The sequence below is a fragment of the Bufo gargarizans genome, chromosome 1 (genome assembly GCF_014858855.1).
Source record: "Bufo gargarizans isolate SCDJY-AF-19 chromosome 1, ASM1485885v1, whole genome shotgun sequence".
NCBI classification, from domain to species: domain Eukaryota; kingdom Metazoa; phylum Chordata; class Amphibia; order Anura; family Bufonidae; genus Bufo; species Bufo gargarizans.
In genome coordinates this window covers 637,228,255-637,246,763 of record NC_058080.1, presented here as the reverse complement: position 1 = coordinate 637,246,763, position 18,509 = coordinate 637,228,255, and the positions used below count along the sequence as shown (strand labels likewise).

General features: G+C 43.4%; 1 protein-coding gene across 2 annotated transcripts in view; it reads right to left on the bottom strand.

Annotated features, from left to right (window-relative positions):
- Positions 1 to 18,288, bottom strand: part of TTC37 (tetratricopeptide repeat domain 37) — a 168,709-nt gene extending 150,421 nt beyond the window's left edge. For both annotated transcript variants that reach the window (XM_044275999.1, XM_044276000.1), the window contains exons 1-7: positions 18,162 to 18,288; positions 15,177 to 15,271; positions 12,926 to 13,069; positions 8,282 to 8,373; positions 2,979 to 3,054; positions 1,818 to 1,958; positions 2 to 100 (exon numbers count right to left, since the gene is read on the bottom strand). In XM_044275999.1, the coding sequence (XP_044131934.1) occupies positions 2 to 100; positions 1,818 to 1,958; positions 2,979 to 3,054; positions 8,282 to 8,373; positions 12,926 to 13,069; positions 15,177 to 15,266 (642 nt within the window). In that variant the 5' untranslated portion in view covers positions 15,267 to 15,271; positions 18,162 to 18,288. The remainder of the gene's footprint in view (position 1; positions 101 to 1,817; positions 1,959 to 2,978; positions 3,055 to 8,281; positions 8,374 to 12,925; positions 13,070 to 15,176; positions 15,272 to 18,161) is intronic.
- Between the last annotated feature and the right edge of the window lie 221 nt (positions 18,289 to 18,509).

Sequence of the window (18,509 nt, the reverse complement as noted above, 5' to 3'; positions counted from 1 at the left end):
CCTTGGACAAGCAAAGAATGTACTGTTGACAAAGTTCTTTATGTTCTTCTGCTGGTATCTCGTCCAGACAGGAGAGGGCGTTGGCAAATGCATTTAATAGCTGTAATGGAAGGAGAGTGGTTATTCATATTATAAAACCAAGATGAAAACCATGTACAGAGGTCTGCATTTAACATAATAATAATAAATACAGTGAAATAGAAACAGGAAAAACACAGAACATCCAGTCAAATAATAACCGATAATCATTAGTATACAGAAGCAAAAATAGACTTATGATTCATGTGGACAACCACCTTTAGTTGCGCACACTACTGTATTGCATCCCTGTCCGAGCCGCATTTTTTGCAGATTGCACATGGACCCATTCATTTCTATGGGTCCGCAAATGAAACAGACAGCACACTCAGGATAGGTCATCAATACATGATCAGTGGGGGTCCGACACCTGGCACCCCCATAATCTGCTGTTTTCAACAGTCACCAGTACCGGAAACTAAACAGTGGACGGAGCGGGAAGCAGAAGTCTCCATCCACCATGTAGAGGCGGCACCGGTGTACTACAGCTGAGATCCCATTCAAGTGAATATCATTCTGGTTCTACTACAGCAACAAAAATAGTTACAGATTGGCACAAGTCTACTGTATTAAACAATGGCGACCACTTCCATAACTGCATACAAAAAATGTTAATAAAGGGGTGGTAATAGGAGGAAAAAAAAATAATAAAAATATATATATATACCGTATTTATCGGCGTATAACACGCACAGGCGTATAACACGCACCTTCATTTTAAGAGGGAAATTTCAGGAAAAAAAGGGTAGCTCAGAACTTTTTTTTATTAATATTAATACCACTTATAAGGTAAATAATGTAAAAGGATGACACTTATGGGGCTCTGTGGATGACACTTATGTCATCCACAGATCCCCATAAGTGTCATCTACAGATCCCCCATCAGATGGATAAGTGTGGAGAGAGGAGGCGGGAACACTCATGGCGGGGCCCGGTGCAGTGACTCTACTCTAATACACCGGGCCCCGCAACTGTTAAACATTCAATCTGACTCTATATCTAATTGTACGGTACTTACTGTAGTACCGGAGGTATAACATTAAGACGGCGCAGACCGGCATCTCCCTCGGTCATGCGCCGCCTGTCTCAGCTCCCTCCTGATGCGCTGCCTGCCCCAGCTCCCTCCTCATGCGCCGCCTGCCCCAGCTCCCTCCTCATGCGCCGCCTGCCCCAGCTCCCTCCTCATGCGCCGCCTGCCTGCTTATCTCACTTTATGAATGAACAGGCAAGCGGCGCATGACAGAGTGAGCTGGGGCAGGCGCCGCATGACAGAGGGAGCTGGGACAGGCGGCGCATGAGGAGGGAGCTGCGGCAGGCGCTGCGCCGTCTTAATGTTATACATTCGGTATGTAAAAACATGGCTTCTTAACATTATATCGGCGTATAACACGCATACATCATTTGCCCCCTATTTTCAGGGGGAAAAAGTGCGTGTTATACGCCGATAAATACGGTATATATATATATATATATATATATATATATAGGAATATTAAAGGGGTTGACCATAGAAGGTTACTGCTTTAATTTATAAGAGCTGTTATCTGATAGCATTATCATATTCTAGTTTAGACAATGCTTCCCTATTGCCCTATTCCTTATCTCCAGGTTCTATGGCTTGAAGGGCCCGGGGGATCCCTATACCAATAGAAGGGCACTAGTTCTATACATGGCATACAACACTTGGAAGCTTCAAGCTATTCTGGCAAAAAACCTTGATGTAAATAGCTGCAATTTACCAACTGTTGGGTCTCAGTGTCTTGATGGTCTATCTCCTCTCCCAGTAGTTGGGTCATCTTTTTCCAGAGTTGGTAAAGTTCATCCTTTTTGATGTCTTCATCCTCCTTCATCTTGATCAGCTGTTGCCATGTACGTGCAGCCTGCCATGAAAAGTTATTGCAACACCGATGCGTCAAGAGCCACAGTGAAGAAAGCTTGAATAATTTAGTTGTATTAGATACTTAGAAAGCTTCTCATCAGATTAGTAGGGACACTATTGAAAATGTAAATACATAACCAGGGTTGATAATCTAACTAAAGGGGATGTCGCACTGCCGAAAGCGCCATATCTTCCACTGTTTGCCAGGCACAGCACCATGCATTTGGTAGTGGGTTTGACTGGCATTGTAGCTCAGTCCGACTAGAATATGTCTGAACTGCAGCCACGACCAAACATACAATGCTGTGCTACACACAAGGGAGGCAGCACCTGCTGGCAGGATAGACATCAATATTACAGTCCCTGTAAATGTCTCAGAAAACCCCTTTCCTTATTTCTTGCTTTTTCATCTTCTTCCCTCTACTCTTCCCCAAAGACTCATTCAGACGAGGGATTTTTGCGATTTTTTTTGCTGTCAAAGCCTAGAACGGACAGGACACAGACTAAGCACAAAGTGGGCCAATCCACGTGCCTGATTTCCTTCAAGGACCATTGTTTCATGCAGAGAACACGGCAGCACGCAGTATTTGGTCCGATTCTCATGCTAGTATTTCCTGTGGAAAAAAAAACGGGCAGCAAACGGATACTACCCATATGTGATCTGTTTTTCACTGATGGATGCTAGGAGATGATGGTGGACAGTCTTCAGCTTTTTGATGGACGTAAAAAACCAGAAGACATACTGATGTTATACAGAACATGGAATGTGTTCGGAGACCAAACTGATTGAACATGGAAGGAAAGTGGTCAGTTTTTTAGCAGACATGGGTGAGTTTTACATGATTCGCCTGATATGAGCCCTAAATGTACAGTTACATGTTACATTTTGTAACCTCACCAAATAGTTATAGCTATAGGGGAGGAGACCAGATCTCTGCAATGGGCCATAGCCCACGTCTCATTCAATCTCATCAATACATTTCAACTATAAATAATCCTCAGAATAAGTATATAAGGTTACCTGTAGATAATTCTTCTCCTGCTGATACAGCTCTACCAACTTTTTACAAACTTCACACCACTTCTGCTTGTCAGAACTGGAAGAACAAGTAATGAGTTTATAAAGGGATTACAGAATGCCAATTAAACAACTAAGCATACATAAGTATTTTTACACAGTGACCCGTCTAAGGTGCTGATCTGCTGACTTGTCTTCTCCAGGCATTTCCTGTGTGTCAAGCCGAACCAGGATGAGAAGCACAGCAGGAACCCAGTAAGTGTCTCAACAGAGCATCGGGGGATCAGTGAGGCCTCTTTCACATGTCGCAGGTGCGTTGCGCGATTTTTCCATGCGAGTGCAAAGCGTTTTACTGCGCGTTTGGTACCCAGACCCAAACCCAAATTTCTTCACAGAAGTTCGGGTTTTGGTTAGGTGTTGTGTAGATTTTATTATTTTCCCTTATAACATGGCTATAAGGGAAAATATTAGCATTCTTAATACAGGATGCTTAGTAAAATATGGATGGAGGGGTTAAAAAATAAAACAATTAAACTCACCTCATCCACTTGTTCGCGCAGCCCGGCTTGTCTTCTTTCTTCTTCGAGGACCTGGGAGGAAAAAGGACATTTGGTGACGTCACAGGGCTCATCCCATGGTCCATCACCATGGTGATGGACCATGTGATGAGCGCAGTGATGTCACCAAAGGTCACCAAAGGTCCTTTTCTCCCAGATCCTCAAAGAAGAAGAAAGAAGACAAGCCGGGCTGCGCGAACAAGCGGATGAGGCGAGTTTAATTTTTAGTTTATTTTTTTAACCCCTCCATCCCTAATTTACTTAGCATTCTGTATCAAGAATGCTATTATTTTCCTTTATAGCCATGTTACAAAGGAAAATAATAAAGATCTGGTCCCTATCCCGATCATCACCTAGCAACCATGTGTAAAAATCACACCGCATCCGCACTTGCTTGCGATTTTCACGCAGCCCCATTCACTTCTATGGGGCCTGCGTTGCGTGAAAAACGCAAAAATATAAAGCTTGCTGCAATTTTTACGCAACGCACAAGTGATGCGTGAAAATCACCGCTCATGTGCACAGCCCCATTGAAGTGAATGGGTCCAAATTCAGTGCGGGTGCAATGCGTGGAATTCTCGCCCGTGTGAAAGGGGCCTAAGGGATGGTATCGATTTTTACATTTTTTTACATGCTAAAAAAATAAATAAAAAATTGTCCCACTGGACAACCCCTTTAAATAACATCTCTATAGGGTTACATGTGGTCTCAACCAGGTAGTATAGCAACACCATACACACAGATAAGGCACTGAATGTCCTTATTTTACTCCTTGGTCTCTGAGGAAAGGGGTTGAGCTCCATCTCTTCCTGGAGACTGTACCATTGATAGTTTCTGAACATGCTACGTGTGCCATAAAGCATGCATAGCATACTGCACCATCTATACAGCCAATACCTGAAGGGTATTCCTTCAAAATGCTCTTACCTGAGGGAAGCAGCAGGTGTCTGTCTGCTCAGGAAAGGGCGCAGTTCAATCGCTGCCCACCCGACCCGGGCTTCTAATCAGAAAATCAATTCGCTGGATTCTACATCGTCCTGAATTTTGTAGGCCAAAAGCCCAAAGTCTGATAGTGGACGAGCATGACACCATGTGGATCGAAAATGTGCACAAAGAGCTTTTAATTTTCACATAGTAAGTGTAGCAGTGATACAGTTTACATGTATTAATGTTTCTAGTGTTTGCATGTGTCTTTGCACATGGCAGTGTGCTGCTACTTGTAGTCCTTGTTTGCTTTCGCATTGCAGCCATTGTAGAGTGCACTGGATGCCTGAAGGTTCTGGCATAACTTTAATTTTTTGAAGGGCGGAGGAACCGGACTTCCCTGCAGCTTCTGAACTGCATCACTGGAATATCCCAGCTTGTCAAGGAAGCAGTTCTATAGCAATGAACGGTGGTAATGATTGAGCCCCTCAACCTCAGACAGGTTCCAGGAAGAGCGGCAGTACTCCTTCCCCTCTGGAGAAATCAGGAAGTAAAGGCTGCACACAGCAGTCTCCCTCTGCTACATGTAGTGTCCATTTACATCCTCCCTTCCATTCTGTCTTCCAGAGAAAACCTCTTATAAGGGCTCATGCACACGACTGCTGGTGTTTTGCGATCCGCAAATTGCAGATCTGCAAAACACGGATACCGGCCGTGTGTATTCCACATTTTACAAAATGCCCGGCCATTAATAGAACAGTCCTATCCTTGTCCGTAATGCAGACCACACAGAGTGCTGTCTGCATCTTTCGCGGCCCCATTGAAGTGAATCTGCATGCATTTGGCCCCCAAAAAAATTGCTGATCGGATGAGGACCGAAGATACATTTGTGTGCATGAGCCCTAAAAAGAAGACCGCTTCTCAGGTACAGATGGTATCGCCAGAAAACACATTTCCCCTGCAAATGAATGGACTCTGATTTAATGTATGGACACAATAGGACCACCATACCAGCAGTCACTCTAAGGGTACATTCATACGACCGTGTGTAATCCTTTCTGTTTTGCGGTCCGCAAATAATGCAACCGTGTGTCCACATTTTGCGGACAAATGACTTCCGTTTGTGTTCCGTATGTCTTCCATTTTTTACGATCCGCAAAAAAATGGTAGAAAAAAGAAAAAAAAAAATGAATTAAGGCCTTCAAAAATATGGAAACGGATGACATACGGAAACCATTCCGTATGTCATCCGCAATTTTTGGATCTATTGACTTGAATGGGGCTGCAGACCGATCTGTGTGGACAATAGTAGGACAAGCTTCATATTTTGGCGGACTAGAAATACGGAAACACGGATGCGGACAACATACTGAACATTGTCCGCACATTTTATTCACCCATATAAATTAATGGATCCGCATCTAGTCCGCAAGATGCGGATAAAATTATACGGACGTGTACCCTTACAGAGAGTCTCTTCATTCAAGCTCATAGAAGGGAGTCCCAAATGGGGACACGAGAGGAGATATGGGCACATGACAACCCATTTCTGCAAGGTAATTCTGCCTATCTAGTATCCACACGTGCAACTCCGTCACTAGTGAAGTGGGATGACCTGTGCACTTATATTCAGCGGAAAACAGCACGAAGCACAACATGTTCATTTGCTTTTATAAAAAGCATGAATATGGTCCCTGCCTTAATTGTTCCTTTATACTAAATGTCCTGTAGTTCGGAAGATGGCTAATAATATATATGCCGCCATCACCTCACACTGAGAAAGAAGGAACAGAACATAAGGAGAGAGCTTTTAAAATAATTACATAGGAAGATGAATGAAATTACTTCCTACGTGCTAATAGCGGTCAAACTGTCCTCACAGCGGCTTCTGTACCTAAAAGTCAATTTACAAGTAGGTCACCATTATTAACCTCTGAAGGCCTGGGTTTCAGCCTTAAAGGGCTTTTAAATTCTGGCAGCTGGACCTGTGGAGACAAGCATTCAGGCACATACGTGGGGGTCATGTCTGACACCAATGGTGACGTGTCCCCCAAGCAGCACGTCACTGGGTCCTTATGTTTTACTGCTTTAGCACAATAAAGACACTTTTCGATTGAACTGTGTGATGGCTTGTTTTTTCTGCAAGACAAGCTGTAGTTTTCATGGTCACCATTTTGGGTTATATACAACTTTTTGCTTACTTTGGGAGGTGATAAAAGCTAAATCAGCCATTCTGGCGTCATTTTTACTGTTCTATGTTAAATAAATAATATGTATTTCAGTGTGTTGTAGCCGTTCGAGTAATACATCTTTTTAGGTTGACCTATCACATCCGATAATCTTAAGGCCCCTTTACATGGAGCAATTTACCCGGCGATTGTCGGGAGGGAAAGCGTGCCTGCTCATCAGTGGAAGAGACAGCTGCTATTATATGAAGCGATCTCCCCTACAGTATGGGGAGGAGTGATCGTCAATGGCATCGCTCGTCCCCATACAGACTCACTGTTGCCGGCTGGACGATTTGCTGCAGGCAAACAATGATTTTTGTGACCACATGAATGATGCGATTCCCCGATGAACTAACGTAATTAGACAGCATGCTGAAAGATCTGGATTGCCTGATGAATGATCGTGCAATCGGTGGCAGTATTACACTGCAAGAAGATCGTTCACACAAATGCTCATTGGCAATTATTGGGCAGAAAATCTGCCCATCTAATACACCCTTAATTCTGTAAATGGGGGATGTGCTGTCGACGATGAGAACAGGTTTGAACAAGCCATCATCCTGTGTGGGCAGGGTAATCAGGACTCCTACTGTGCCTCCTAGGAGTCCTGTCAGAGTTTACCCTGCTTTTTACTAAAGGCCCCTTTACACTGCCTGATATTTGTGCTAATGAGTGTTCATACGTTTAAAGGGGCCACCTTCTGCCAGCAAAAACATGTAAACAGCCTCTTCTGCCAGCAAAAACTATTCTGTATGGGGATGAGTGATGGCATTAGCTATCGCTCCTGCTCAGACTGTGGAGGAGATCGCTGCATGTAAATGTAGCTTACTCCTTCACTGACGAGCAGGTGATTGTCAGGAAGGAGCGCTTCCTCTCCGACAATCGTCTGCTTCATCAGGCAGTGTAAAGGGGCCTTCTGCGTCACTAGACTATGAGATCTTTCATTATAGGACTGCTTCTTTGTGAACGTTCTCTTTACAAAGACATTGTGGAACATGTTTCAGTGTAATTATATTCCTGCCAGAAAGAAAACTGAACGATCCCAGTAAAAATACTAAGGCCTTATAATTAGATTAATAAAAACCTATAAGTACCACATACCATACATACTTTATAAAGCACAGAGCCTCTTGTCTCTTTCTCCCCTAACACTGTGCCATTAATGACCTGAAATGCAACAAACGCTCATTCACGTCAATGAGGCTGTATTGCAATTCTCCATAGAGTGTTTGATTCGCTGCGCCACTATGTCAGTGAAAAGGAAAAAGGGCGGCAGACCCTTTGATCCCAGCTGGAGTTAGACTTCATCAATGTCAGGGTTGAGAACACCTCAAATCTTACAGGGATAGTCTGAGAGGAGGACAATGAGGATAATGATTAGCTGTAGTAGTCACAGGCACATCACCGCTGCAGTCCGTAAACAAGCAGCGGCAAGAAGACAGGCGGCACAGAGAAGGACTCCAGAGAAAAAGGTAAGTACACCATCAGTTATTATTTTTACACCACCTGGGTGACTTGTCTGACATTTTTTATTATATCAGACAATCCCTTTAAATAAAACAAGGCATACAAGTTATAGACATTCTTATGAACTTACCTTTTGTAAAGTTCCAATAGTTGTTGATACACATTTGGCAAATCTTCCTTAAAATCCTTTTGGTTGACCTTCTCATACAGGTTTACCAACCCCTAAAAAAGTCCAATAAATATAGGTTAAAACAATACACAAACAAATGACTTGGAATATGTAACTCTACTGTACGTGTTTATAAGATCTACCATGCTTGTGATTTCCAGAGTTATAAGATAGAATAACGTTTCCTCTTCCCAAGGGCTTGTTCACACGACCGTATGGCTTTTACAGTGTTTTGCAGGCCGTTTTTAACGGATACGTTTTTCCGGTTCCATTCCGTTTTTCCGTTCCATTTTTCCGTATGGCATATACAGTAATTACATAGAAAAAATTGGGCTAGGCATAAAATGTTCTATAGATGGTTCCGCAAAAACGGAACGGATATGGAAGACATACGGAGTACATTCCGTATGTGTTCCTTTTATTTGCGGACCCATTGACTTGAATGGAGCCACGGAAGGTGATTTGCGGGCAATAATAGGACATGTTCTATCTTTGAACGGAAAAACGGAATGCATACGGAGTACATTCAGTTTTTTTTTTTTTGCGGAACCATTGAAATGAATGGTTCCGTATACAGAACTCAAAAAACGGCCTGTATACGGAATGCAAAAAACTTGTGTGAATGAGCCCTGACTGTAATGAAACTACTGATGGCTCCAGATAAATCACAGTAATCTTCACTTAAAAATAACAGCGATTACTGAATTTTAAGGGGGTTGCTCAGAGGTAGGAAGAGATGGTTGCATTCATGCAGAAACATCCCCAGCTCTGTCTATAGGTTGTGTATTGCAGCTCAATTTCATTAATGTGAATGGGGATAAACTGCAATACCACCAACCTGTGGACAGGTGTGGCACTGTTTTAAGAAGAAAGCAGACATGCTTTTCTAATACCGGACAACTACTTTAACGGAGACTACATACTAATTGTTATTAGGCTCTTACTCAAAGAAGTTCTTTACCTAGTTTTCCCATGGCAGGCATGCCAGGTCTCTAACATGCCATTTGTTTGCTTATATAGCCTTGATAAAATGTTAATGAAATTTGTTTTAGGAGGGGGTACTCCACTTAAAGGGGTTGTCTGAGATTGTAAAAGTGAGGATGGGTCATCACTAGTTGATCGGCGGGGGTCCAACACCCAGCACTCCTGCCAATAAGCTGTTCTTCAGTAGCTCTAGCACCAGAAGTTGGTAATTGAGTTACACAGGTACAGAGCTGTGTAATTCGAGTGCCAACTTTCATCACCGGAGCTGATTGGCAGAGGTGCAGGATGTTGGACCACGGCTGATCAGACAGTGATTGCCAATACTAAAGATAGGACGTCACTTGTAACATCCTGGACAGTATTCCAAAAAATAGGACAATAGTACGCTTACTAATATCACCTTTTTAAAAGTTGTGTTTCTGTGCCAGAGGAAACAAATATATTCCTACTGGAAGTGTTCTGTCATTTTATCCATAAAATGCCAGTCACGTGATGGAATACATGAACACTTTCCCCATTTGGGTAACAGCGCAAGAACAGATATCGGCTTCCTCCAAGTATCCAGCGCATGACGTTTGTGTGCCATAATGAATAGGCAAACTTATATCAAGCCTTCATGAATATGTGCTGGTAATCTTTCCTCCTCCTGTGGGATAGTGAAGGAGGATGGGATTTGTAGTTTTCAGTAGAGAAATGTATTGTCTGCTTACAAATCCCACAAGCACTCTGACAAGCCAAAACGACAGTGAGTACTGATAAGTCAGCTTTATGTCCTGAAATGATGGCCTCTGTGCACTATTTTTTTTAAACGTAGGTAAGTGCTGGCTGTCCCCTTTAAAAAACACTGCTATACCTGACAGTATTATTACAAGAATGAGCTTAAAATGGTTCTCTGGGCTACAGATATTGATGACCTGTCTTCAAGTTAGGTCATGAATATTAGATTTTAGAGGGTCCGACACCCAGCACTCCCGCAGTTGCCCAGGTGTTTAAAGAGCTGGAAAAGACAGCTCAGTACACTATGTAGTGGCTGTGTCGGGGTACTATCATTCTGGGGGCTAATCTGCAGTATGCTGGCACTGTGTATGGAGTCTTCTGCTTCTTCTATGTACACTGTATAGTTTCTGGTTCTGTGGTTGCCCAAAACAGCTGATCTGTAGTGGTGCTGGGAGTCGGACCCCACCGATCTGATATTGATGACCCATCCTGAGGACGGGTCATCAATATCTGTAGCCTGTACCACCCCTTTAATGCAACAGTGATAGATAAAGCTGTGGTTTACCTTGTGCCAAGCCTCTTTGCACCTTCCCTACTAAGGACCTGAGTACTCACACACTGTTTTACTTTGGGTGTTCTGGCTGACAACTTTAAAAATTGTTGTTTTGCAGTAAGTATCTAGCAAGCAGAAGCAGACTAGGAGACAGAACTGAGATCCCAGCATACTACTTGCAGGATAACAGCCTTATAAACTATGTTACTGATCCAGCATTGATCTGAACAGCTGACAAGGGAACCTGTCAGGTTAAACATGGTGTCTGAGCTGCAGGCAGCATGTACTAGAGCAGAAGGAACTGAGCAGATTGATATATAGTTTGATGGGGGAAAAAATCTGTAAAACCTTGTATTTTATTCATTTATATCTCTGCTCATTCTGGGCTGTGAAGTCCAGGAGGCGGTCCTATCAGTGATGACAGCCTTCCCTCTATGACTGTGTATACAGAGACAGCTGTCAATCACTGTAGGACCGCCCCCTGGACTTCACAGCCCAGAATGAGCAGGAATATAAATGTATACATTACAAGTTTTACTGAATCTTTTACCACAAAACTATAGAACAATCTGCTCAGCTCCTCCTGCTCTACAACAGGCTACCTGAAGATTATTTAGGATTTTCATGGTGAAAGATTCCCTTTAAAGACGAACAGTACTGAATATACCAAATCATTCCCAAAGAAATTACACTCACACAGAGTACTGCTGCCTCACTAATGGCTCTCTCTATGCAGCAATTATGCTCCTAATTTTCCTATCTGATGACTTCAAGAATCCTTATGATAGAAGTGTCCATCAGATCTTCTGCCATGAATTTTCAAACTAACAATTAGCCTTTGATATCAGTAGCGCAAGTCAACAATAAAATGAAGTGAATGGACTATCCAGAACATCCGATGTGATCATAAATAGCGTCACACAGAACCTAGGGTCATTTGGGATAATGCATGGAACATGTTGCTCTGCAGGTGAGATATTATAGAATAGAGCTGCTGACAGCCTTGAAATACTGAACTGTGTTCTACAAAACGATTCCGTATTTCTGTAGTGTACTGACCTTTTTAATAAAGACAAGGGACATATCTGGACTGTTGGTTGTTTTCTTTTTTCGTTTGCCTACTAAATGCAAAACGAATCAACTTTCTAAATAACCTTTATTGAAAATGTCCTACCATTTTGTGGTAGAGTCTGTGTAACTCCTTCACATAGCTGTTACCTCTGAAATAGATTCAACAGCACATTTATCCTAGCTGCTGTCAGCTCTCTCCTTCCCTCTCTCAGTTTTAAAGCTGCAGGAAGGAGGGGGACAGGGAGTACAGAGTGGGGGGGGGGAACCACACACAAAGCAGTCTGAAGAAGGAGGGGGTATACATAGAATAGGAATGAGTGCAAACAGAAAGGAGAGAGCCTACGGCAGATAGTCGGGTGGGAGAGGAAGACGACATTCAGAGTACAGAGTACATCTCTTGCGGTCTATATAAGGAGAAAGCAGTCTAGGAATGAAGCTATGCCAACACATCACAGATAGTGAAAGCAGCAGCATCCTGGACACACAGACATTACATCCATCATGTATTACTGGGAAGGACACAACCACAGACGAAAAGCCTGACACTAGAAGAGTGTCATAAACTGCATATAAGGGGGTCTGAAAATGAATGAAGGAGTGAAGATACAAAAGTGAAATTTAGTGCAGCTTTTTAGCTTAAAGGGGTTCTACGGGAATTTAGAAAATGTAAATACTTAAATATTATTTTATAATAAATATATTCACAAAAACCTTTCATTAGTTATAATGGATCATTCTGTCTGGGGAGCAATCATCAGGAGAAACAAAATGGCCGCTGTCCCATTAGTTCACACAAAACCTGTCCTAATCACACAGCAGGACAAGTTACTTCACAACACTGAGGTAAAGAGCTGCCTCATCCTCCTCTCTGCTCTGCTTGTCAGGGGCTATGATCCTGAATACAGGTGAATCTCTGTAGGAATGGAGTTCATGAGGAGACATGAAGTACATAGAGGAAGGTGAGGTGTGGCAAATGAGCAGCAGCACTTGAAAGCAGTCTTCATTACCAGAGCCCCACATTACCAGAGTCTGTCCTGTCCGTCCTCTTTGTACTTTATGTCTCCTCATGAATCAAATTCCCCAGAGATACAGTAAGCTAATCCCTGACAAGCACAGCAGAGAGGAGGGTGAGGCAGCTCTTTAAATATCAGCCTCTGTCCCATTTTCCTGTATTCTGTCTGTGATTGCCCCAGCAGCTCTTCCTCTGTATCTGTAGGGCAGCATGTTCCAACCCATGGGACTGCTTTCAAATTCCCTCCATAACCAATCCCATACTCTACCTGCCAGGCCAACAACTGTTCTGGTTCAATCTCTGTAGCCTTCTTGTAGGCAGCATAGGACTGGTCTGGTTGCTCCAGCTCAGAAGCGGCCAATCCAATGAAAACCCAGGCATTGTAGTTATTTTTTTCCAGCTTCAGCACCGCCTATATATGAAAAAATAACAAAGACAAACTGATTGTAATATCTGTGGAAATTTCCAAGACCCTGCCACATTTTTACTAATGTATCTGCTCCTAAAATCTGTCTAGAAAGTGACTTTTAACATTTTTAAAAAATTTGGTTAAAAAGCAGGAGTGGGTGTGACTCCATGGGAAAGGGCGTGGCCTAAGATAATACTTTTTTTGCGCCAAAACTGCACAAAAATTCTGCATTAAAGGGAACCTGTCATCACCTTTGTGCTGCCCATACTAACAGCAGAATAAAGTAGAGACAGGTCAGGTGATTTCAGCGGTCTGTCATTTATAAAGTTAAAAGTAAGTGGTTGCCGAGAACCAACATCACAACCATTGCAGACTGGGCCTGGAAAAGAGTCACGGCCACCTCAGAAGAGTCATGGTTATTCATGAATTCCTGCTCTCCCGTCCACCTGCTGATGACTGACAGTCTTCTACCTAGTTTTCTCTCTTTCTCTGTAGTAGAAAACTGCCAATCATCAGCAGATGGGCGAGGAGAGCAGGAGATTATGAATAACCAGGACTCTTCTCAGGTAGATTTGACTCTTTTCAAGGCCTGGGCTGCAATGATTATGATGCCGGTTCTCGACAACCACTTACTTTTAGCTCATGAGTGACACATTACTGAAATCTGCATTTCTGTCACTATTTTATTCTGCCCTCAGTGAGGTCAGCGAAAAGTTGATGACAGGTTCCCTTTAAATTCTGTTTTAAACTAAACCAAAAATGTCTATCCTTGCAGTAAACTTAGCACACAGCCTGAGATAAATCTGTTGCAGGTCTTGACAGCTTACGGTTACACCATCTACAGGTTTAGTAAATCTGCCTCTCTGCGTTTTGTAGCCAGAATTCTGTCAATGGTTCAGACTGGTGTACAAGAGGATCCTCCGGTGGGCCCAGGCTCTGAATCTATAGAGGGCCCCCCCCTGAAGGTCCAGAATAAAAAAACCTTTGGAACGGCCTTTGGAGATAATCACTGGCCACTAGGGTTTATTTCATTGATTCAGAACCTATTCAACTCTATTGATGATATAAGGGTTTGTCCCCAAGTATAATTTCCTCTGGTGGGACCAAGTAACCCCACTGTAAAAGAGGTTGTATGACCTGCAAGGCAAACATGGGAAACATCTGAAGAAAGATCCTTAAGCTTTAAGGGGTTGTCCAATTTCAGGATGAAACAGAACAACCTCCCGATCAACTGCAATAAAGATTGAGTAAGTACTTACCTGACCGATCCTGTACTGCTGTGGTTCTCCCGGCTGGGCTCCATTTAAACAGCTGCAGTGGTAACATCATGTTTACAACACATGCAGATAGTTACTGGCCTCAGCGGTGCACCCAAAGTGGCCTGTGATTGGCTGCAGTGGTCATGTGCTGTCAAAGTGATGTCACCACTGCAGCCGGGTTAATACAGCCGGGCAGGGAGAACCTCAGCAGCAGTGCGGGATCTGTTAGGTAAGTACTTTAGTGCAGATTGATTCGGAGGGCTGTTCAGTTTGACCCTGAAAATAGACAACCCTTTTAACAGTATCTCCTATAATAACACTGTTTCTATGTCTATTTACTCACAACTAATATCTGATAGTTACATCTTACAGCCTTATTAAATCTCTCTTCATTGTAAATCATTGTTCATGTGGGAAGATGTTTTCTTTTGCATTTGTATCGCTCCCACTATACACATGCACACTTGCTCCAGCTAAGCATACATGTGTTTTGAATGTGGAGATGACAGTATGCCACGTGAAGAAAAAGATTGGGCATACTGAAATCCTACAGCTCAATCTTTCTTCCTTCCCCACTCTACGACTGTGGGAGAGTGTAAAGGCCGTCATACATTAAATGGTCAGTCACCTCCAAAAACTGGGTTCAAACAACATTAATCTAATGTGGACGGCCAACTTCACACCTGTTTCATACAGAAAACTGCATGTAATGTACAGCAAACAAAAACACTATACATACAATGTACATTTCTTCCAATACAGGTGTGTTTGGTGTGGACTCTGAACACTTAAAACCCACCATTGGCGCAATAGCTGACACTATCAGGTGGTGCCAGTGCAATGCCTCTCACCTTACAGTGCTTCAGAGCTTCTTTGTATTCCTTATTCCGGATGGCATCCCTGGCACTCTTCAGTGCAGCCTTCACTTCTTTACTTGACATAGTGACTAAGGAGACACAGAGGAACAACAGTGATTTATACTGACACTTGGCTGCAATTTACACAAAAAAGGGGATCCGATGCCTTTATGACAACCTCTTGGAGAGACACTGACGGTCTGCTGGTTGCTGTGGGTCCAGAAGCTTTATGCTGCGTCCACATAGGACCCGATCAGCATCAAAATCCAAGCTGTTGTGGATTTTGTGGCAGATCTGCTATGGAAATCATGGGTGAAATCCGCAGTGTACCGCAGGTCAATTTATGCAGACTGTGGGTGACATATCCTAATATCTGATCCACGTTGCTGGTCCTGTAAACCATTGCAGGTTTGCCACACACCAGTCTACAGCGTGCACTGCAAGGGGTGAAATCTGCAGCAATTGTGCAGAAAATCCGCATTAGAAAATCCAGATATAACAGTCAGATTTTTGTGAAAGACAAACCTGTGGCATAAAATTAAGCTGTGTGTGAATCCCCCCTTAGGTCCCTTTCACACGAGCGAGTTTGAGCGTGAAGTGAACGCACCCGCACTGAATCCTGACCCATTAATTTCTACGGGTCTGTTTTTTCACGCATCAGTCCTGCGTTGCGTGAGGATCGCATCATCTTCTATATTCTGCGTTTTTCACATAGCCCTGGTCCCAAAAAAGTGAATGGGGCTTCAGTGAAAAACGCATTGCATCCTTATGTAGTCCGAGCATAGTGCGTTTTTCACTGATGGTTGCTAGGAGATGTTGTTTGTAAACCTTCCAATTTTTTTTTTTATTCGCGTGAAAAACGCATCAAAATGGATTGCACCTGCACAGAAAAAAACTGAACGCATTCGCAGACAAAACTGACTGCACTTGCTTGCAAAATGGTGCGAGTTTCACTGAACGTACCCCGAGCCAATCCGTAACGTTCGTGTGAACGGGGCCTTAGGCCTCTTTCACACGAGCATTATGGATTCTCTCAGGGTGCGTTTAGTGAAACTCGCACCATTTTGCAAGCAAGTGCAGTCAGTTTTGTCTGCATTAGCGTTTAGTGTTTCAGTTTTTTCCATGCGGGTACAATCCTTTTTGAAGCGTCTTTCATGCACCTGAAAGACCAGCCTCAAGAAAAATCGTCACGTCTTTTTTTTTTTTCATGGACACAGGAAAATAGTTGCCTATTTTTATGGATTGTCCTGAAATTTCTGGATGGTTGGCAGCCCTGACCCCAGACTGGCACTGGCTTATGGGGGCACGCAGGCTAGCATTGGTTTACTAAAGCACTTCATGTCTGGCACTGGTTTATGGTGGGCACTCTCAGGTTGGCACTGGTTTATGAAGGATACCAGTTTATTTTTTTTGGGAGATCCCAATTTTTTTTTCTGTAACAAAAGTAACAATATAAAAAGTACAACCATATTAGTCAATTTAATCCCTTGATCCACCCATCCTAGCCTTACCTCCAATTATTTTGCGATGTGTCTCTAGAAAACTAGAAAAGAGGCCATAGAACAGGGGGAGGTGGAGAAATCCAGCATATGTATCTCAAACAGGAGAACAAAAAGACGAGTAATATGAGCCCCAAACTAGTATCTAAGGTTTCCATGCCAACCATATCTTCCATTTTTGTTCACTATTTCTTTGCATATGTAAGATATTTCCGTATATATTTTAACTTTATTCACTAAGTTTAGCCACATCTTTAAATTTGGGAAATTACAAGAGAACCACATTCTTGTGATCAGCAATCGGGCCAGAAAAATGATTCTGGTGAGGAGAGACGTTATATCTTTGTTGCAGTTCACCTCAGACATATCATTCAATAACAGTGATGGCCAGATCGCATGCGAAAACATGCGATCTGCAATCTTTTCTCACAAGTCCGGCGAGGCGCAGGTAAGTCCTTACCTGTGCCTGTGCGCGAGCCGGTCTGAAATAAAATGCGGTCACCGGGAGCAGGCAGTTCCGAGAACAGCCACTGGGGGCCTTCATCGGGCTAGTCTCAGAACTGCCTGCTCCCGGTGACCGCATTTGATTTCAGACCGGCTCCCTGCGCCTCACCGGACTTGTGAGAAAAGATGGCAGCCCGCATGTGTTTGCAGGCGAACAATGCGAATTGGCCATCACTGTTCAATAACCAACATTGTGGGGTCGACGGGATCGATACCCTCAGATTCTGCTTTATAAATTCAGAAACTGAGCTCCAATAATTACCTATCGCCAAACAGGACCAAAACAGGTGTAAAAAATCTGCATCCAGTGCACCACATCTTGGACAATTAGAAGTTTCCATATATCCACATTTATTTAGCCATCTCGGGGTAATATACAGTCTGTGTATAGTATAAGGATACCAGTTTATCGAGACACTCACAGGCTGGCACTGCTTTATGGGGGGGCACTCAGGCTGGCGCTTGTTTACTGAAGCACTCTCTGGCTGGCACTGCTTTATGGTAGGCACTCTCAGGTTGGCACTGGTTTACAAAGGATACCAGTTTATTGAGTTTGAGACACTCACAGGCTGGCACTGGTTTATGGGGGGGGGGGGCACTCAGGCTGGCACTTGTTTACTGAAGCACTTTCTGGCTGGCACTGCTTTATGGTGGGCACTCTCAGGTTGGCACTGGTTTACAAAGGATACCAGTTTATTACTTTATTGGAGACACAGGTTGGCACTGGTTTTTGGGTACACTCTCAGGCTGGCACTGGTTTATATGGGTGTTTTGGCTGTCGCTGGGTAGGTGTAGCCAGTATGTGAGGGTGCGGTTTATATGCAGAAAAATGTTCGAACTGCAGGTAAATAGGATGAGGAAAATGACAGCAGTCTGACACATGCCGCTCAGCTATAGTCCCCGCTCACACATATATCCAGCACATACACTGCTATATGGGTAAAGGCTAAACCTGCCACGTAGAGACTCCACTCACATCACAGGCTGCAGCGCAGATGTCACATCCACGAAGGCTTAAGGACCTTTGATGACGTATACAGCATGTGACCGGTCAGATCCATGTGAGGCGTTCTACTGGATCCCAGGCTGCTTCAGGACCTTTGATGATGTTCTGATCATGTGAACAATCACGTGCGTGGGAGGAGTCAACGCTGTTCATGTACGGTAGTGTCTATATTCCATGCGCCGTAAGGACCTTGTAACGTCACGGGTGCATGGACCTTGTGACCTCACATGACATTCAAATTTGAAAGTTATTGTTTTGGTATTAGATTACTAATCTTTATTACCACAACACATAGGAAGTGGATATTACCCAGCTGCT